Below are 21,903 nucleotides of genomic sequence, written 5' to 3'. Positions count from 1 at the left end.
TGATAATTCCACATAAACACTCTAGATGATCCGTTCTTCATTAATCTGCTAGTAATTGTGTCATCATTTTGTAAAAACAGACCAGGGCTTGGTGGAGGGCAGAGACTTCACCAGAATCAATGTCGCATTATTAAGAGCCTTGGGAGGAACGGCTCATGTCAGAGCACGTCTTAAGTATGAAAAGCCCATCCCTCCACCCCACACTGGAAAAGATCATTAGACACGACAGAGCAGGACACAAGGCCACTTCCGCACCTTTTTCTGCAACATTTCACTGATTTCAAACTCCATTCGTTACCTTCTGGATGAACGTATACATCCTTAGCTGACTGCTGACCAGGTCATCAGGATTATATTACACTGTAGCATACAGTGCATACTGTTGTGTGTGGTATAGATGTTCCGACATTCACGCGACATTTCCATTTATCCAGGGCGACTTCCACATGTTCGACTTCCACTACAACATTCGTCTGAGGAACCTGATAAACCACATGCACATCCTGTCAGCCTGTTTAACAAAAGAAGAGAAGATTTCTCTAATGCAGACAAGTATGTACATTTATTTTCGTCTCACAATACAAACGGACCCTGTAACACACATACTAGGGAAATAAAACGGAAATATGTGTCAGTAGATTTATTGCCCTATTGTCTTATGGTGCCTGAGGAAAGTGAGTGAGGCTGGTTATTGTTCTTGATGGTACTGCTATATTATATATGTCCACCAACCCGCCAACTGCTGCTTTTACCACCCAAGACAGTTTACAGTTGCTGATTATCAGGTCCTGGTACCAAACTCATACATACGCTTGGTTGGTAGCAGTCTAGCAGGTAAGACACTCATCAATGAACCAGAAGGCCACAAAGTCACAGGTTCAAACCCCACTTACTACCATTGTTTCCATGAGCAGGAAACTGTCCCTATTTCATCAAATGATTAAAATATTTCACTTTCTTCTCAGCTACGCAGCTGAAATGGTAAAGTTAGATTGAATAATGTGATTAGAAAGCTACTTTCTTGTTATGTTGTATACAGATCCAAGTTAGGTAAGTGGGGGTTTGCAGAGATGCGAAGACTCAGTACTTATTGGACTGTTAACATACAATGAGTATAAAGGTGATCATGGTTCTATAAAGGACCCACAAAATTTATGCTAGCTAGTATTACGTTCTAGTAGCTGAAAAACCTAATATTAACCAACCAAAGCATGACTACTTTGTTTAAATTCAATTCTGAATAAGGATGGTCTCTACGAACTGTACGGAAAAGATTGGTATGGATTTTGATGACAGTATTGTGACAGCTGGAGAGGTTGGTCTCACATCCAGTCGTTTGCGCCGTCTGTTTTACGATGTTCAGCACAACAAACTGAGTTAGAAATAAACCTATTGAGTAAACATCCCCCAAAAGTTACAATTTACTAATTGTGCACAAGATAAATTTAGCCTCATGTTTTCCTAATGTGCAAACTAAATTCCAGCAGTTACCCTCCCTAAAGGAAACATAAAAAGGTTAACCCCATTAACACAATTACAATGGGAACACCCCCCCTCATCATTTTGTCCTCATTTCTGTGGATCCCTCCACAATATTACTGCTAGAGGTTTGAACCTTTACTGGTCTCACGATTCGATTGCGATTATCAGTGCCTCGCTATCGATGAATCACGACGGCTACATGGTCACAATGATGTTTCCAAACACAAGAGTTAAGGTCTTGTACTCTGTGTGGATGCTTTTTTTGGTCTGTGTTCAGTCCACACTTCCCTGACATCACAAAGGCCAGAAAAACGGCTGGTTCAGATGCCTCAGGTGAGTTTCAGACCGAACGTGCTGCCCTCATTGTGGGGCTCAGTGGCAAAAAAAACGGCATGTTTTTCTCAACTTCCAGTAAGATGATAATGTCATGTTGTAGATATCTGGACACTCAGAGAAAGATCAGAAAATCACCAAGCAATGTCATTACGATATAATCGATTATGTTCTGCACTGCATCGATGCAATTTGGTGATGCATCAATTATACGATTCATTTTAACAAATTACTGCCATGACCTGATCACGACAATCGGATCCTGAAATGGTTGAAATGTTAGGAGCATGAAGGTGTGTGGATGCCACTGATGAATAGTTTACGAAGGTAGTCTCGGAAGAAGGAATTAGCCGGGCTGGGCCCAGAACCGTGCCTGCTGAGATTGGACTGGGTAGGTACTAAACAATTTTATTATTTTTTTTTTTTATGATTCAACTAGGGCACCGTGGATGTAGATAACTGCTTAAATATTACAAAATCACAGATGCCGCTTTTAACAGGAATCAGCACATAAGAAACAGAGTCTTGAAACCACATGCACGTCAAAAGTCAAAATCCAGCAGGTTTAGACCTGCTGATCCATGCGTCAGAGATGTCTATCGTTAACTATTCATCAGTGGCGCCCACAAAAGCTTCACACCACCCATGTGCAAAACGAGAGACAGGCAGCTCCTAACATTACACCCAGAATAGGATCATGTTCTTATGATCAGGCTCGTGTGAATTAAATCCAGAACAGGTGGGGGGGGGGGGGGGGGGGGAGTCCCCTGTCCATCACAGCTGCATTAATAAAAATTGAAGCCTGCCATCTTTTGAGGATTTTTGCTGTTAGCGCTCATCCCGGCTCTGAAATGAAAGAGCTTTTGCAGCGGATTCCAAGTCACCTGTGTTGCCCCCCCCTTCACATAATAACTAGATTTTTTTAAATGCACCTATTTAATATGTAATGCATCAATAATCACACTATTTGCAGCTGAAATAAACGTAGGCATTTGTGGTTATTAAGATTCCTGTCGGTGTTAGTGCAGTGTCTGCAGCAGCTGAAGGCGGTCCGCTACGGAAGAGGTAGCCTGGTCCTCAACCAGGATTCACCTGGATCACCTAACATGTGGGGGAGATCTGACTGAAATCTATTACATCCATATTATAAAAATCACAGACCACCATCATCATCATCATCCAAAAAAATAATACCTTGTGGCCTGCTGGACACAAGAGGCGACCACCAGCAGACGTAGAAAACATAATTACCAGTAACCTGCTGACTTATCTCTTTCTGCCTCATTCAGTCACGTCCACTGGGAGAGACGAGAAAGCAGAGTCACTCCAACACTAGGGCACAAGCACCGCTTGCTCACCCTAAAAAAAGCTGCGCGGTGTCAGAGGTTAAACAAGGTGAAACAAAGCAGGCCTTTCGCTCCGCCAGTACCCAGCCTGCCCGGGTCTCTGCAGTGATGGCATATTTGGGCATGGCGCACATTCTGTTGCTCGGTGCTGCTGTGTACATGCCACAGAACATTCCAAAGGGCCAATACGAGGGCAAACCAGAGCTAAAGGTGGCCAGCAAACTCCAAACTTTAGCACTTCACTCTGTGAGCAGCACGGGGATGAATCATGAAGAAATCCAGGTATAGCACAGCAGTCTAAACTGCAATGCAATAAATATGACTATGAGAACAGCCCTCAGACAGACAAGGCAAGATAAGGATCGGACTGTCTGCACCCCCCCCCCCCCCCACACACACACACACACACACACACACACACACACACTGTGAAGCATCCTGTCTTGAGATCTGTAAGGAACCCAGCTAGTGAGCAGGCCGAGCTGGTTCACGCTGCCGTTGGTTTGCATTCCACTTCTGGGCTCCTGTGTGCATGTGACTGTCCGGGTGGAGGCCAGGATACAAGCTACTGTCACAGCTCGAGTAACAGTGAAGTAAAAAAAAAAAAACAGTTTCCACAGACCAGTGAAAGCGTACTTCTTTCAGGTGCATTTCACAGCCGAAAAAGAAAAAAACGTAAGCGGAACACGCGCCTTTCAGCCCTGACTGTGGTTGGCTGGTGTGCTGCCTAAACTTAACATCAGCTGCAGGCAAGCAGGCAACCAGAATACCAATATATAGAGCCGTGTCTTAAAGCATCAAGCGTCACACTGTATATGCAACTGTAACTGCGTATATATGTGTGTGTGAATGTTCCTGTATCGATACTGTATCACCATGCAAAATATCGAGATAGAAAATATTGATACGACAATATAACTCCCCTGGCATGTTGGCAATGTCTGAAATCGGTAAAACTGTGATATGTTGCATGCAATAATGTTGTGCACATACAATATACATCTAGTGTTGCATTATGGTAAAACAAACATTATTTAATCAATCAATTATGCATACAAGTTTTTTATTGATCCACCCTTAACAAACACTGCAATGACTACTGCCTACTGTTACTCACACAGCAGTTTCACACAGAATAAAGATGCAGAGTATAAGCGGCTATCTGTTTTTTTTTTCTTACTAATGGCTGCGTGTGATCCTTTTTCATCTGCGTGGCAGAATCTCCCACTTCTGCTGCACTGCAGCTCAATAATCACTTTTCAAAGGTAACAGTGGATCCATAACAGTGTATGGATTACATCAGCAAAAATATGGAGTGACAACGAAGGAAAATCAAAACTCTATTATATTTTAGCGAACACCCTCAGCTCCAGTCACACTGAGTTGTGCAGAATGCAACCAAAAGCGGGACCTCTCTCATCTGCACATGAGCCAACCACACCCACCGACGACTTTCAACTTCCGGATTTGGTCGCTGCGTGAATTAGGCTGGCAGAAATATACTGAGCACACATACAAAAAGTGAAAGTGAAGTGATTGTCACTGTGAAACACTGCAGCACAGCACACGGTGCACACAAACGAAACGAGTCCTCTGCATTTAACCACCACCCTTGGTGTGTTGCCTTACCCCGCTGGGCCAACATCACCGACAACCAAGTATAATACACTGCATGGTGCAGAGTTCGGGTCACAATAAGTAATGGTGCAAAAAGCTTATTTGTAGCAAAAACACGTGACCTGTATACGGTGTATGTACAGTATATATAGCAACATTAGCCGGGCTGTAGAAGGTCCTCATCATCTAAAGGTTTCAGTTGCTGCGGTCACAGACATCACTTCCTGATGAATCATTTCAGTGAACCAACACACACACACACACACACACACACACACTGCCGGCTGTGTGTATTGTGTGCAGCTGCTGTAAGCTCAAACTTTCAGTTCTCTTATGACTGTGCTGCTTGCACCGGACCATTCAATTCACGCACGTGTCCGACTAATCGATCAGAGCGGTCTAATACAGAGAGAGCTCGTTCCTGCTCTCTTGTCGACTATAACGGAGTTCGGATTGGAGCGTTTTGAGGGTCATTCGGCGCGCCTGTATATTTTATTGCTTACAATCACGTAATAAAGCAGTCATGTAACGTGCCTGGCGTCCGCACCAGTAACTGATCACACTACTCACCCCATTAACCAGTCCATAATGGTGGAGCGGGTCTATCCAACCCCAACTCCCGGGTCTGCAGCTGGTCTGCCTGTCACCTTCAGGTTCCCGGGGCTGCAGGTGTCCTCGCGGATCTCCGGCGGCGGGACCGGCGGGACGGCCGCTCAGCGCTGGCAGGAAGGGCACCACTGACTTTGAGATCGGATGAAGCGGAGGGCAGCCACTCCAGGAGGGCGCGACGCGCAGGACGACGCGGGGACGAGCCACGAGCCTCGGTGTTATCGGCAATGAAGCCCCCGGCAGGCTGACGAGCCGCTAACGCTGCCGCAGCTGAGACAGGCTCTGCCACATACAGGAAATCCGGAAGTAAACACAAGTCCGACCATCTCTCTCATTCACCAGGATGTGCTCGCTTGCGCAAAGGTCGCTGGGAAATGTAGTTCACTGTTCGCCTGGTCGCGGTGACCTGGCAAGACTGGCCACATTTACACATTTGAATTGTTAACTATACAAGTTCATAATGGTGAATTAAAAAATATGGCATATTATTAATGATCTACAAGAGTTACACAGTTAACAGAAAACGGGTCGTAGCGCACCAGGTTCAAATCCCACTTACTACCATTGTGTCCCCGAGCAAGAGCACTTAACCCCGGGTGTCTCCAGGGGGGACTGTCCCTGTAACTACTGATTGTAAGTCACTCTAAATAAGGGCGTCTGATAAATGCTGTAAATGTAAAAATGTAAGTATAACGAACCACTATACACCTCCGTCACTAAATTCATTGCTACAAATTTACAAACGCTTGCTGAAGTGATAGTGCTGACTTTAAACCTTTTTTTTTACATTATCTCCAATAAACACAATACTGGAACCATGTTTTAAGATATTGCATTTCATTGGTTATAAATCTACTATTAATATTAAATGTTGTAAATTGGATAAAAGCGCCAGAGGGCGCTGTTAACCTTTCAACGAAATTTCAAAACTTTCATCATGTTTTACGAACCTGTTGCGTGACACTAAATCATAACAAAAAAACTCATTTTGTTTTAGTTTTTAAAAGTGCTTAACTTTACTTTACCTTTATTTAAAAAAATTAAGTGCACAAGTTGGGCCAAAAAGAAAAAAGAATAGAAAAAAAGACTTCCACAAATGTTTTACTGTTTGTTGTGAGAGAGTGGCGGGCGGGCAAGGTCATTTCATAGGAGCCTTCCTGTCACCGATACCAAGGCTCTTATTGATCGGCCCATTCACTGCCATGACGTCGCCATTTCACATCCACTCAAGCTCTTGTTCCCATTCAGCACTTCAAGCTGGGTCGACTTAGGAACAGGGCTCACGAGTTTTAGAATCTGAATAGATTCTGGAATATACAGAGTTATATACTTTTTTCCACGCGTCCCCAACTTTAAGCTCATCACATTTTATCAAGACAAGACATTCATGGAAGGTATGATAATGTAGGTTTTTTTCCCCCCTTTTTCAGGGAATTTGAACTCTTAAAATCATGAAGTCCAGATTGTCATAAGCAACAAAAATAAAAATTTAATTTCTGTACATTTAGCAAAATGCTTCTATAGATCATATACAAATACATTTAATATTTTTTAATTATTTTATACTTTTGGATATCCTAACATAATCTCACACGTTTGTCACACCATTGTCTCCTGTGGTCTGCTTTGTGACAGATGTCACCGTGAAACCATTAAAAGGGTGGCGATGACGTTGATTAGCGTGTGCAGAGTCACATGCTGCATATTGTTTTTGTGTATGGCAGACATTCTGGTGCAAAGGTCTTGTGAGGAGGTCAAAAACTACAGAGGAGCTAGTTTTTCCACATCACTTATTAATCACAAATATTAGTTAGGCATGAGGTCATGAGGCATCATTAAAGAGTCAGCTTGCATTTCTCCATCATAAATAATTCAAGTGTTATCTCTGAAACGAGTGGGAGAAAATAGGTTGTGAAAGGAAAGCCTCTCCAAACACAGCAAGATTCCGTTGGTTAGCAATGGACGTGTTATGGATAAAGCAATTAATCATTACAAATGAAAGAGAAAATGAACACAGAACGGTTGCTTGAGTCATATCAATACAACGAATAATTAATAGTCTTTGCATAATGATGCTGGGATGGTTTAAATGGCAAAGAGGATGCAACTTATTTAGTCTAGGTTCGCTCTACGTCCAGTGGTGCACAGCACGCTGGACGAATGCCTCTCTCACCTATCAAGGAACGTGAACCGCAGAGCTGAAGACGTTTGCGGCATTGTAATTCTTTAGTGCTTATTTTCAGCGGAGGTGACCTTTATGAAGCCACGACTCGGCAGATCCGATGTTACTGGAGAGGCACTAATAGACATCTTGCCTAGGTAATGCATTCTCTCCGCGAGGCCCAGAATCCGATTTTTTTTTGCAAGACAGGCGTCAGCAGGTCAGCCCCACACTCAGCACTCGGCTTACAGTCATGCACAGTTGCTAAAAGTACACCCAAAGTCAGGAGAACGAAAGGAAGCGATGACTGATAAAGCGTTCTGAGGGGCGTCTCTCTCACACGCCGGTGAAGTGACGCCGCTGCAACGAGCTCGATTTCACATCCTGCCCGAGACCGCGGCAGACAAGGTGGCTGACCTGAGCGAAAGCGTGGAGAAGCAGACCTGATCCGGCAAAGAGAGAACGAGACAGAAGCTGGAGAGGACGGCGATGAAGGAAAAACGCTAAAGCCTTAGAGCTGCAGGGGACAGGGACAGGGTTATGCGAGGACAAACGGCAACGAGAAAGGAAAAAAGGGAAGAGATGTGCTTATTTTAAAGGCCGCGTTAGTCACTCGCGCCAGAGAGTGAGGAGAGAGAGAAAGATGGAAGCGACCACCAGAAGTCCAACAGTTAGTGCGGTGCCAAGCAATCGCGCAACACAACCACGTCTGGCAACAATCAACACACACTGCACCACCCACCCTGTGCTTGTGGTAGTAGCCTAGCGGGTAACACACTCGCCTATGAACCAGAAGACCCAGGTTCAAACCCCACTTAGTACCATTGTGTCCCTGAGCAAGACACTTAACCCTAAGTTGCTCCGGGGGGGGCTGTCCCTGTAACTACTGATTGTAAGTCGCTCTGGATAAGGGCCATAAATGTAAATGTAAAAAAATGCTTGTGCATAAAAGTGCTGCGTTGTGTCCAGCAAACTTTGTCTCCAGAGGACAAGTCAGTCTGAGACAACATTTAATTTATAAGCTGAAAAAGAACTGACCACTAACAAGTGAAGAGAATATTAATGGTGGGACATATTAGGCAGCAACATTTAGTCCTTGACGTTGACATGTTTTATTTAGGTTGGAGATGAGGTGCCATCAAAAACCATAATGGTACCATAATCTTCCTTTTAGATTTAAAAATGGCATGTTTGAGTTATCTTTATCAACATGAGATATAATTTTGTACAGTTGTACACATAGGCACAGTCATGAAGTTTCATTCACAAAACATGTGACGTATACGCTGCATCGTGTTACATATAAGACGGTTCTTGACTACATAGTTCTTCTTCTCCCTTTTTTGGCTGCTCCAGTTAGGGGTCGCCACAGCTTTCTTGGGACCAGCACCGAGAAATATCATCAGTGGCTGGGTTGACTAATTACTTCTTATTGATAAATGTATAATAATTGATCATTAATGCAGGATCCAATTTAAGCTCAGCCTTAATTGCTGCAGAACATCTTTTATTGGTCTGCATGGACAGTAAAAGTGTGAGTGTGCTCAGTTTTGCCTTGTGTGTGTGTGTGTGTGTGTGTGTGTGCTTGGGTGTCATCAGCGAACATTTCTGTATCCTTGGGTGCTGCTGCCTGGGTGTCGGCGAGCTCTCTGCCAGATGCTGGGTGAGTAATGCCTTTCACACTCCCACTGTTGCTTCTCCCTCTTAATTGCAATTTAAACAGGGAATTTGCCATGTGATAGAAAATGAGTGTTCATAGATCTCATTCAGTCAGTCAAGCACTATCAGACAGACCTGAGAGCAGCAGGGTTTGCCAGATGGTTTTATATCGACTGTTTTGTGAGTGATACACACACACACACACACACGTATAAAACGCCACCAGCTCTGTAAGAAGATCCTATAAGATGCTGCTAGGTTAAGTAGGATTTGGAGAGACAAGTAGATCCTTATCATCCAGGACACCTTGCGTGTTGCTGAGCCTTTCTGTACTTCTGTCTGACCTGCCAACGTCCTGTTTCCAGGAACACATTCTGAGCCTAACGCACAGATACAAAGTCGTTCATTAGTTCAATAAGCCACGGACATCCACAAGCACATACCTAGTTCACAGATTAATGTATATATCAACATGCACCACAAATGTGCCATAACTGAGTGAATTAAACATGAAATATACATAATACACACACAAGGAAAGTCTTTCATCATTGGTCTGATACGATGCCAATGGTCAAATGGGACACATCAGGACGCTTTTTCACAAACAGATGTGATGTGGCGTAGCCATACACATTTAGATTTGGATGTTGATTGCTATAGTGGACACATTAGCCACACTTAACTGTGGTGGTCTAATTCACACCCGTTCACATGTAGCTTTTATTTCATGGTGGTAAATTTGCAGATGAGTGCAGGGTTTGGAGAGACCCAAAGATGGCAACATCAGATTTGACTTTTATCTTACTAGTTCCTCAGCAGTGTATAAAACATGTGCTGTGTTTGTGTTTTCCCATGGTTTTGGGAAAGAGGTCATTGAAGACACTGTTACCGCATTCTCAGTAAATTAGTTCAGAAAATGTCACTGTAGCCATAACTTTCTATGTGACCAGTAAGGCCTAAAATACCTCGAAAGACAGCACAGCATTACGAAAGCGATTACACAGACATTCCCCCGTCATGTGCTGCCAGCACTCACTCCCCGAGGGAGAGGACCTCTGAGAACACATGACATCACCAGAGAGGTTATTTTCCTATTTCCCACCCATATCCCCTCGTATCCTACTGCAAGGATGTTTCGAACCTGGTGTTTATTTTCTAATAAACATTTCCTGTTGGGGAAGCTGGTGTCAGATCAGCCATTAGAGGTACTTACCACTCAGAAGAGACATGTAGAAGTGCATGGAATGAGAATAACTTTTCTTGTTATCGTTATTATTATTAGTGCAGCAGTTCTTAATAAGTACTTGTGAGTTGACAATAAATCCTTCATTGTTTATTATCACTTGGCCAGACATTGCCAATTAGACAGTGTTGTGTCATATTTACATGCAGGAGAGATATTGTGCAGTCCAAATGGACGCAGTTGTGAATGTATTGTTACATCACGTGCTACCGTACCCTGTGCATTAGACACGTGTATTTTCTGAGCCATAAATCTGTGTGCAGAATTGTTTAATAAAACTGTGAATTGAAGTGGAATTGAAATTTGAGATGGGTGTGTAATTAATTACCCAGTGCACCGAAGAACCGTTTTAGGTTATGCTTCTGCGTGTGTGTTTGTTACAGAGAAAAACACAAGGGACATACAACTTGTTTCTAATTTTCATTTTCACAAAACAAGGTACAGGGGCAGATAAAGGAAAAGCAATTGAATAGAACCTGAGGTATTTTTGCATTAAGCAGATCAAGGTGTGTGTGTGTGTGGGTGTCTGTGTATACACACATGCACAAACACACTTCTTGTCTGTTCTATAAAACTGTTTGTGGTTGTCAAGCAGCAAAAGACATATCCCAGGCATCCCCCATAAGGAAAGCCAGAGAGGGAAAAAACAGATTAATCATGACAAAACGAGCATATCATTCACATTTGTGCCATGTACATCTAGTTCCTGTACGATCCGATGACCAGGCCCTCATCCCAATAAAACATCTCCACTTCCCAGTGGCAGTCCATTGTAGACCCCCTACCCACCAGATTTGTATTGCTGTGCATCTATTGCTGCTTGCATTTGATAAATACCATATATTTAACAGAAACTTTTTTTTGTAACAAATATTATTTATCATTACCAGAATGAAACAGATTAGATAAATTAAAACATGAACAGGATAACATATCAACTGAAATTGCAGTACAATTCTGTACATTTGTGTGTTGGTATATATTTTTTTGTATATATAGTGCTTCGTGCTGTCTGGACACAGCCTGCCTGTCTGTTGGTAGCCAGCCACTCTGAGCATGCTCAGTGTACATTTGGAGTAGGGGTTACAGTAGTTTATTCAAGCGGCTCATCCCACCAGAAGCACACACTAACACTCTGCAGTGCATATAATTGTTAACACTGTGAAAACCAGACTTTATGTCCAAAGGGAAAACTTGTCCAAATGCTATGGAGATCCACAAAAAAGGCCTCTGCATTCCATTTAATTTGCGATGACATGCTGGGAAACAGAGGATCCTTCATTCATAAAGGACAATGGTGTAACATGCTATATAAAGGACAAGTCTGTAGCTTTGGTGCTTCAATATGGCACTTTTTTATACTGCAGTTCAGATTCAGTCATAACCCTCTCTGAGGGAGTTGTCTGTTCATTTGTCCTTGTTGGAAGAAACATCTTTTGAAGTCCAGCTCGCATTGTCTTTTCTCGTTTGTCGAGGCAACTGGGCCCTTTGCTTTTAGCCCAGGCTCAGCTCTGGAGCTTCTTCCCAAAACACACCCAACCCAAAATTGATCTGTAATAAATAAGCAACCACACTGTAGACGCTGGGCATGTCAGGACACCTCAATAATCTCCATACTTCCAGAGAAGCTTGACTGTTTTCCAAGTTTGCCCAAGTCCTCTCGTGATGATGCTCTCTCAGAGATGCTTTCCTCAAACTCCATCTGGCAGCTGCGACGGTTGAACTGTTTGTCTGTTTGACTGCCACCTGGAAGGGGGGCATCTTCATACCAGCTTTCCTTCAGGTCCTTGCCCTCCAGAGGTTTCTTTGGCCTCAGTTGGACCTCTTTGCATGAGCCAGTGTGTCCACTGGAGACAAATGATAAATACTTTGAACTGCTACCTAAACATAACAAACTTCTGGAGCTCGTTTCTTCATCCCTGCCACAACTAGTAGGTCCCAGTAAATATCCACTTGAGTTCCATGGACACTCTCCAGTGGGGGTGCCGGGAGTGGTGGCCTGGCCTGGATCCCTGTGCTGGGTCCAGGCGGCACCAGATCCCAGAGGAAGGTTGAGCAATATTGAAGCTTTCTGACAACCATTACCTTTCAGACTGGAGCCCTGTGGACCAGGGCTGGGACAGCCGAGACTGAGGGTCAGAGGGAGGGAAGATGGTGGATGACCTGCACTCTCACCCTGGCTACTATTGACACAGCTCCTTCCACTGGCACTTGACCTGCCTTTCCTTCGCTGTCGAACCCGCCACTCCTCCTCTCCATGGAGTGATGGTGGGCTTTCCAGAGATGGCGATGCCTGGCATGCATTGCCGGCACTGCCAGGGCCGTCCAGCTTGCAGAGTTTGGGCACGTCATCTGAGTCGGCGGGCGTGAGTGCCAGCTTGGTCGGTGGGGCACTCGGGCAGTTGCCAGGGGAGTAGGCAGACTTGATGTCTAGAGAAAAGGAACGCTTGAGGCGGTTGTTGTCCAGAATGCGCTCAGCAGACAGGTGAAGTCCATTCAGACCCAGCTGGAGTGAACTGGGGGAGGGCTGTTTAGGTTCTGGATCTCGACTGTCTGAATGTCCGCTCTTGGTACTGGGATCCTGATGCAGGATCTCTTCTGCTCTGGGTTCCTGCTCTTCATCCTTCCTCTCCATCAAAGCCTTCATGGGTTGGCAGGTCAACGCCTTCAGGACCTTGAGGCCTTTTTCAAACTCTAGCAGCTGGCCCAGAAAGTTAAAGTTAGGAGAGATGGATGGCCTCCGGTCCTTTACGAACCTTTTTCAAAGGAAAAAAGTATAATTGTGTCATGCAAAGTATTTGTCCATGTAAAATCTGTCCATATGTTTCAAACTATTTTTTTTTTTGATCAACAATTGTGAAAAAAAATATAAACTCTTTTGGAAAGTGATTTTATTATTCTTTATTGCTTTATCTAGAACCTGAGTTATATTTCTTTCAAGCAAGAAAAAAGGAAATAGAATTCAGAAAAATGATCTCCCCACATAATGAGATCATTCTTGTTGAGAAACTAAAAAATGAGATTTTCTGGATTTTGTCTGTGAAGAAACTGGCCAACAAAACCATTTCCTGGAAACTCTCCTACCTGTAGGCATCATCTGAGGACAGTCCCATGGTCTTCATAATGTATGCAATTGCGATAGTGGCCGAGCGAGAAATGCCAGCCAGACAGTGAACGATGACTCTACAATTGGACACCTTGGCTTTGTCTGTGGAGAATGGAGGGAAAACAAGTCACGGCACGCAAGACTGAGGTGCCAGCGAGGCACAAAAAAAATCACTGAGTACGAAAAAAAAGAAGAAGAAAAAAGCCACATCCTGCCTCACAAGCCCACCGTCAGCAGACCACCCATCTAGGTGTTTAGCAGGACGCACACACGCGCCACACGCAGCATGTCAGCTAGATGTAATAGCCGTGTGGTTAAGCGGGAGGCTGCATACCTATGAAGTCATTGGTTTTGTCGAGCCAGGGCAGCAGTTTCTCACAGTAGTTGTCGTTGACAGGAATGCGCATGAAGTGACTGTCACTGATGAAGTCGGGCTTGGGGCAGGTGTTGCTGGCATTCAGCACGTAGGTGATGCCATTCTGCACCATCATGTCCTGGAGGAACACAAGATGCACTTTTGTGAGGACTTTTGAATGATGCAAATTTGTCATTTTTCATTACAGACATGAAAAAAAAAACATGCGTGTGTTACTGGAAACGATGGTATGTAATGATAAAAACCTTTTTGTAAAGAGAGAGAGAGAGAGATAATGAAAGAATGGACAACCAAAACAACAAGGAAAGAACTCCGGGAATGCAGTTTATTGTTTTTAAAGAATTTACCTTCCTCTCCAACCTGGCCATACCACAGACTGCAAAGGTGGAGACAACATGCCTCATCGTGTGATTACGAAAGGTAAAGAGTGTGCCAACTGCTAGGAATTCTTGAGCATGCTTATCTGGAAATTTCACCTCACTTCTGGTTAATAGGTTGGGGTAATGGATTTGAACTCTATGGAAGTTACCTTGTTAAGCACGTCTCTTTGGGAGCCCAAGTAGAGGTGGGGAAGGATACGGGTTGGGCCCACATTGGCTACAGGTAGGCAGGGTTGGGAGAGACTCATGGGAAGAATGCTGTTCTGTTTACTCTCACATAGACCTGGAAAGCAGGAGGAAAAGGCTGCGAAGCCACCTGAGAAGCAAAGAAAAGAGTCAGTTAGTCAACATAGAATGGCTTAATAAGAAAGGATAGTCAATGGATATTTGTAACTCATAATCAGACTTAATGTGATCCAAAATGTGTACAGTGCGGTACACGGGCTACTGTTTTCACTTGCAAAGTGCAACCATTGTAACTTTAAAATTAAGCCCATGGACAAATAGCATAAGTGCGCTCAACAGAGGACAAGTGGAGTGTTGGGGTTCCTGAGCCCCCTGGCATGACTCCCCAGAGTTATGAACTGGGCCTCTTCTGAGTGGGGAACATCCTGTCTTCTCTGTCCAGCACAAACGACATTAGCAGGCCTGACAGACGGAGTTGTCCCTGGCCTTTCACCCAGATTAAAACAACCAGTTTGGAAGCAAACTTATGAGAAATCTATAATCACATAGCACTTTACCTCACTTTGAATAACACAATCTAAAAAAAATGCTTACATGCACAAGGGAGCAAGTGAAATGAAAGTGGAGGGAAATCGATCGCTGGCCCTTTAAGAGAGAAGCGGATCTGGTGTCCTTGTGTGTCTCTGACTTGACTGCCCTTTCCTGCATGATGACATTTCTCCATCTCAAAAGGGGGAGAAAGGCCACAGGTGTGGACACACACACACACATACACACACTACCGTGCAAACTTCATTTCGCTTAAATGATCCATTTTATTTTCAGCAGAACTCATTCTAAACCCCTGGTTTTCTGCACACTGAGCCAGGAATTACTTCAAGACACAAAAATAGCATCAAATTAACCAAGCCCTAATGCGGACCCAACACCAGAACGGCTCCCAAACCAATTGTGCAATTCCCTAATTTAGGAGAGGAAATAAAAACAACATGACCTCATCTGATTCAGGCTGTCTCAGTAGAAGGCCAGAACTACAGAGATCAGTTTTAAAATCTATTCTCCAATCGGCTTTACAAATTCGAACACACTTCCAAGTAAGGCGGGTGTCTGGCATGCCGACGTTTGCCTGGATTAGTGCTCACCCTTCTCCTGCACCATGCTGACAGCGTGACATCAGAGGCAACAGTGGAGAGGGGGGGACAACGTACCTGAGCACCAGTCCACTGTTTCCAGCCCAGAGTCGTTTCATACGACTGTATGCATGTTGTATGAAGGATACACACACATTCCTCTTCATCGTCTGCTCGGGATTTTTGATCCCATGTGTTAGCAATATCTCTTGCAGGGTCTTGTCGGGTAAACTCATTTCGGCATTAGCTCACTGATTCTGCATGACACGCACACACACACACACACACACACACAAACACACTCTGATATAAGCAGCTCTGACTTTGCACCCAGCGGTGTTTGAGGCAGAGTGGCTTAACCAGCTGAGAGAGTCTTTGGCAGGCGGGGTGCTGCACTGTTCATGCCTGCCCTTCTAACAAACTGCGTGCACGGCATGGACAACAAGTCTGGCACAAGGAAGAAACTGTCAGAAGTACTGTCCCTTTAAGCCCTCACTGAAAGCACGTCTGTTTCCAGCTATTAACAGCAACTGCCAAATGGGATGACATCACCTCTCAGCGCTGGGGTGGGTCGGCCAGCAGGACGTATCTGGGCCGACGGCTTTTTCTGGAGAAGGGGTGGAGGGCCAGCCGAGTTCCAGCCCTCATCCAATCACAGGCCCCCACAGAACACGACTCCACTCACCAACACGCTCCAGCACACAAAAACACAATTCAATCATGTCAATAGAGGCTTTAACTACAGAAACCCTTCCCCCATACAACACCTGGCATAAGCATCCATGGGACTGAATTGACCAACGTGACATCATTGGTGCCCTCACAGTCCATGCCAGGGCCATTACCGTGACAACTGGCCACCCTAATCCAGTTCGCAAGAGGTGCAAGGGAGAGGATCAAGCCTGGTTGGAGTCATTCCACAGTGCTGACAGCACAGGTTAAAGGGCAGGTTGCAGGGCTTGCTGGGAAATCCTGACAGCCATGAAACCAAGAGTATGGAAAGGAGGATAGGAAACAAACTGCAGCCATTCCATGTCCATTAATTGTAGAATTTTAACACCAATAAACCTTATGAGTTAAATAATGAGTTACATTTTCATAATTGTCAGCAAAAAGCAATTTGAATAAAAGTTTTGTTAAACAAGCTATAAACAACTATTTAGGAAATAAATGAAAAAGAAAATGTTGGTGTGGTCTCTTAATTGTGCTAAAGTACACTGTTTGTGTAGATGTACGCTTAGGTGCATTTGACTATAATGTTTGCATGTGTGTGCTAGCTAGATGTCCTGTAGATGTCCTGTTATCCCCTGCAGTCCTGTATGCACAGCCACACTGACGAAAGGCCTCACACCTTTCAGCCTTGATGCTTTATGAGCAAGGGTGGGCATCTTTAGGCTTTTACTGATAACGATATTAATAAAGATAATGCTTTTGAATACCAATACTTTCAGCACTACTGTCCTTAACATGGCGCCAAAAAAGACATGACCTAAAACAATAGCAGTCTTGTGTTTTTCTGAATAGAGCAAGGTGTTGTGGGTGAATGATGCCACCTCCTGACCTCTTCCAGCATGATTCTGACTAATGAATAAATAATCAAATAAAAAGTATAAATGTTTGTTTAGCTTTTTTTTTTCTTTCTGTGATGACATCATAAATATGCTCCTGAGTTTCCTGTATTTCTGCTTTACTACCACAGGATTAACGTCAACAATACAAAATCATCAAACTTCTCAGAAGAAAAAAACCTGAAAACTCCTCCCGCGGCTGCCGTTTGACTGCCGTTTGAGCTGGTGGCGTAGTGTTTTTTCTTATGGTGTCACATCACAAAAAATAGGCCACACACATTTATTTATTTAAAAAAAGAGGCGTGCACTCCCGTTATAAGGGTGCTGAACTTCCCCAGCCCTCTCCTCCTGGTTCACTCCGAGTAGCACAGCAAGTAGGAGCTCAGACGTCCCACCTGACATTTTCATAACTACAGGAAAAGACGGCTCTGTGACACAGTGCTCTGTATTTCTTTAAAACTTCCTGATACGTCACTCGTGCACTCACACTAATATGTGGCCCGACCATTTGCACTGATATGTTACTCATGAACTCACAACAACGCACTACATGTACACGATTCACACATTTTCAATAACGCCTAATTAATTCGCAATACGTAGCATGAAGGTGACACAATCTGGGAGTATATATGCTTGTGCACACTGGCAGATATTTCCGTGGTCTATGAGAGTTCATATAAAGTAACGTGGTTAGATGGTCATGTGTTTAATGCATGTTCATATAAAGAAAAAAAAAGGGGGAGGTTTTATTTATCTTATTCATATTAAACTTAACCTAACTTGGCATTTGTGTGTGAACATTTGTAATTGTAATTTCTTGTCATTGTAAAATGTAGTTTCTTCCGTACGCATTTTGAATGAATTAAATCCTGTTACTAGAGGTCTAGTCAAGAAAGGTATAGAGTGGTGTGGCCTCCTTAAAGTCTATAGTAGGAACATAGGAACATAGGAACATAGTGCCTTGGCTTCCTCCACTACCTCCTATTGGCTGGTGGGAAATGGGGTTCTGTTTTGGGGGTTAATAAGAAACACATACACCCAGCACCACCCCCACATTAAATCGCCCCATTAGACCTCATCTTCTTCAGCAGCGTGTGACAGTAGAGGGACGCAGGCCATCCATCTGTCTCCCAATCATTTCCCCATTCCACACACACAGATCTACATATGCACAGCCATCATGTCTGTCTCTCTCACACCCAGAAATACATAATTATTCAAGAATACATAAATAAATGGCCACAGTATTAATGGGCTGCTGCTTTTTTCTGTGTTATGAATTCTTCCTGATAACTATTTATGGGATAAATATTGCAGTAACATTTCATCTCCTTGGGTGTTTCTTGGAGCAACTCCAGTGTGTGATCTGCAGTATGTATGTAGACAAATTTGTGTCCAATTTGCATTTGTGTAATACAGATTTTGATTATTCATAGTTATGTAGCTGCAGCTACATTGGCTGCACATGGTTATTTCACCATCAGCTACATGAACTCAAAACCTTAATCTCACTGTCCCTCCACTACTCACTGCTGTTCATGTGCACACTGACGTATACTCACAAAACAATCACTCAGCTCTACTGTACACCCACACTACAGTATGTACACCATTCATTATAGTCCGTGTCGCCACCCGCTCAGTAGGACGAACAGAGGCAGAATGCTTAATTAGACACCTTTCAGGAAGCTGTTCACACATTTATTCCCAATCAGACACGTATCACCAGTCAATTCCCAATTAGACCAAAATTCATTCACACACAAACAAACTCATACACACAATTCTTATTCCAAGAAATTCTCTCACACACACCCACATACACACCTCTCAGGTCGCGTCCCTCCTTCATCCTGCGGACCCTGATCTTCAGCTTCATCTCGCTCTCATGCATGTCTGGCCAGGGGGGCTGTGGGGGGGCTATGACAACTTCCACTGGCATCCAGATGTACTCAGGGTACCGCTAAACCATTCGAACTGATCCACGCGCCTCCACAGACACACAGTTACTGGAGCGATGCTGTCCGGCAAGCAAAAACACAAAAAAGAAACAGTCCTTCAAACGGTAGAACCTGGAGAGGACTGGGGGGTCTAAAGCAGGAGGAGCATTTCCCTTCTCCTGCAGCGGCGAGGGCTCCCTCTTGCAGCTCTGGCATTCTCTTTTCAGCTGGAGGAGCAGCTCCCTATTGTCTGTGCTCTCATTCGCTCGCTCTCTCTCTCTCTCTCTCTCTCTCTCTCTCGCGCGCTCGCTCTCTCAGCTCACATGAGCTCAGTCTGCTCTCTAGTGGCGCTGCGGTCTGATCATGGCTAATGTGCGAAGCATGCAGCCACATTCCTTACTCACCGCCAAAATATGCGGCCACCTCAGGGACATTTCCTGGGGCGTGGGGAAGGGGGGGGGGGAGGGGAGGCGGTCAGCTCCTACACTTACATGTTCTCCCCCAGACCGAGACACAGAGCTTCACTATCTAGAGACACACAGGCACTTTTGTGTGGGTTATTTGGTGAACAATGAGCATCAGTCCAGGCTGCAGAAGAGATGGGAGGAGGGGGGGGGTTACCTGTGCCAAGCTACCGTCTACAAAAATGATCTTAATGGCGGGTAGGCATACTGTACATATTTAAACAAAGGCAGAACGAGCGATTGGAGTTGGACCTAAAGCAACGCGGTCATAGCATCTTTATTTAAAGATGCTGTACAACAAACCTCTTACTTTGGGGAAAATTAATATTCTGCATCCAAAATCCATCTGTAACCAGACTGAGGCACAGTCCAATTTTGGGGAAATGCATTACTGGTGGTGCACTCGCTGTGCCTCCATTACGTACCTTTTTAGGGTTCCTACTGTCAGTTTTGTCTATTTATCCCCAATATGGTATATGAGAGTGTTCATTATAAAGCTAAAGCGAATTATACGGAGTCAGACTGAAGTCAAAGCTGTATGTGCATGTTTGAGTGCGGATGTGTAATGTGCAGAACCCCAATGTTGCTGCTCATACAACAGAGGCGTGGTGACCACAACATGCGGCTCAGTGACTGGCCACCACTCTATTTCTGAAGTGAGGTCATTGCTCAAGGTGTTCTGTTTCATAAAACAAAAATAAACATGGAACAGGGGGAGGAAGAAAAAACTCCCACAATGCACCTTAATGACGGGGTTCAATAAGTGTTTAAACATACAGGTACTCTTCTGAACAGGTTTTTTTTGGAATCAACCCATTTTTACAACATTGAACCAAATTTTCCCGAGCTGAGAACCCTCGTCAGACATTGGGATAAGGTAATGTGGGTTTGCCCAGGTTTAAGCACAACCCATGACATTTAGGAGGAGGTCAGTCCGGTGAAATCCAATAGCCCACCTCAGTCCACTGGGGTTTGGCTCAGTCAGAGATGGCTGCACGTTTCTCCCAGCAGGCATGTAAGGAGCTATTTTTGAATGGCCGGTCTGAGCAGGGACTCTCCAACTGCTGCAGATGCCAAAACAAAGCTGAACGACGTCCCCTTGGATGTTCTGCTGGGAATGATTAAATATAAGCCACCAATTAATGCCACAACAACTAAGATCTTCATTAGCTAGACAATGATAGCGCAGGTAAGTAAAACAATTGTTCATTTTGTAATACATATAACTATTTACTACACTTATATCCATAGAAATTCAAATAGCAAAATAAAGAATTTAGATTAAATGTATTCAATATAATAACATATTGAGGACAAACAACCCAAATCCCTGAAAAAATGGCACGGTCTCTAAATTTAAAAAATATGAACACAAAAATTTTTTGAAATCACATGAGCTAATGTTTTGTTCACAACACCGATAACAACAAGTTATTGAACTGACCAAATAGCTTTTGCTCAGTTAAAAAAAATTTGTTTTTTTCATTGATACTTGCTACAGGTCTCAGAATAGTTGGTCACCATGGTGAAGCATCTCTTCTTCTTCTCAAAAGAGATGCTGCTGCTGAGGAGTTGTGGTCATCTCTGATGTATTCTTCATTTAATGATGCACCAAATGTTCTCTGTACAGTGGGGAAATTATTAGTTGATCCCCTGTTGATGTAAGTTACTTATTTCATTCATGAAAATGTGAATTCATTTATTTTGAAATGCATTTTTTTGTTCTGTCTCTCACTGCTCAAATACCCTGACCACTGAAATTATATACTTATCATTTCACTGTAAGTGGGCAAACATACAAAATCAGCAGGGGATCTAATAAACATTTCCCCCACTGTAGGCAGATCAGCACCCAGACTCTTCTCCAACATCCAAATCCAATTCCAAAAGATCCAAGCTGCCCATAGAGCATGCACCTATGCACCTATGCACCCCCATACCATGAGAGATGATGATTTGAACTGAACACTAAATAACATGCTGGAAGGTTCTCACTTCTCTTTAGCCCGGAGGACACGGTGTCCATGAGACGGACCAACAAGAATGTCAAATTTGTACTCGACTGACTTCACCTTAAAAGAGTCTTGGCCCAGAGAACGGCACTATTGGACCATGTTCCAATGTGACTTCCTTTTTGCATGCTAGAGCTTTAGATGGCATCTGCAGATGGTACGGCGGATTGTGGTTTCTAAAAGTATTCCTGGGTCCATTTAGTAATGTCATTGTCACAATCATGCTGATGAGTCATGCAGTGTAATCTGAGGGCCCGAAGAACACGGGCATCCAATAAAGATCTT

General features: G+C 43.9%; 2 protein-coding genes across 3 annotated transcripts in view; both read right to left on the bottom strand.

Annotated features, from left to right (window-relative positions):
* The window catches only part of LOC114766240 (MOB kinase activator 2-like), a 31,407-nt gene extending 25,706 nt beyond the window's left edge, over window positions 1-5,701 (bottom strand). Inside the window, exon 1 of the mRNA XM_028956910.1 lies at window positions 5,349-5,701. Coding sequence (XP_028812743.1) covers window positions 5,349-5,365 — 17 coding nt within the window. The 5' untranslated portion in view covers window positions 5,366-5,701. The remainder of the gene's footprint in view (window positions 1-5,348) is intronic.
* Window positions 5,702-10,860: 5,159 nt separating this feature from the next.
* Window positions 10,861-21,903, bottom strand: part of LOC114766244 (dual specificity protein phosphatase 8-like) — a 34,097-nt gene continuing 23,054 nt past the window's right edge. For both annotated transcript variants that reach the window (XM_028956916.1, XM_028956917.1), the window contains exons 4-7: window positions 14,465-14,631; window positions 13,894-14,053; window positions 13,538-13,661; window positions 10,861-13,209 (exon numbers count right to left, since the gene is read on the bottom strand). In XM_028956916.1, coding sequence (XP_028812749.1) covers window positions 12,045-13,209; window positions 13,538-13,661; window positions 13,894-14,053; window positions 14,465-14,631 — 1,616 coding nt within the window. In that variant the 3' untranslated portion in view covers window positions 10,861-12,044. The remainder of the gene's footprint in view (window positions 13,210-13,537; window positions 13,662-13,893; window positions 14,054-14,464; window positions 14,632-21,903) is intronic.

Source organism: Denticeps clupeoides, chromosome 16 (assembly GCF_900700375.1).
Source record: "Denticeps clupeoides chromosome 16, fDenClu1.1, whole genome shotgun sequence".
NCBI classification, from domain to species: Eukaryota; Metazoa; Chordata; class Actinopteri; order Clupeiformes; family Denticipitidae; genus Denticeps; species Denticeps clupeoides.
Note: the sequence above shows the minus strand (reverse complement) of the source record. Positions and strands in the feature narration are given on the sequence as shown.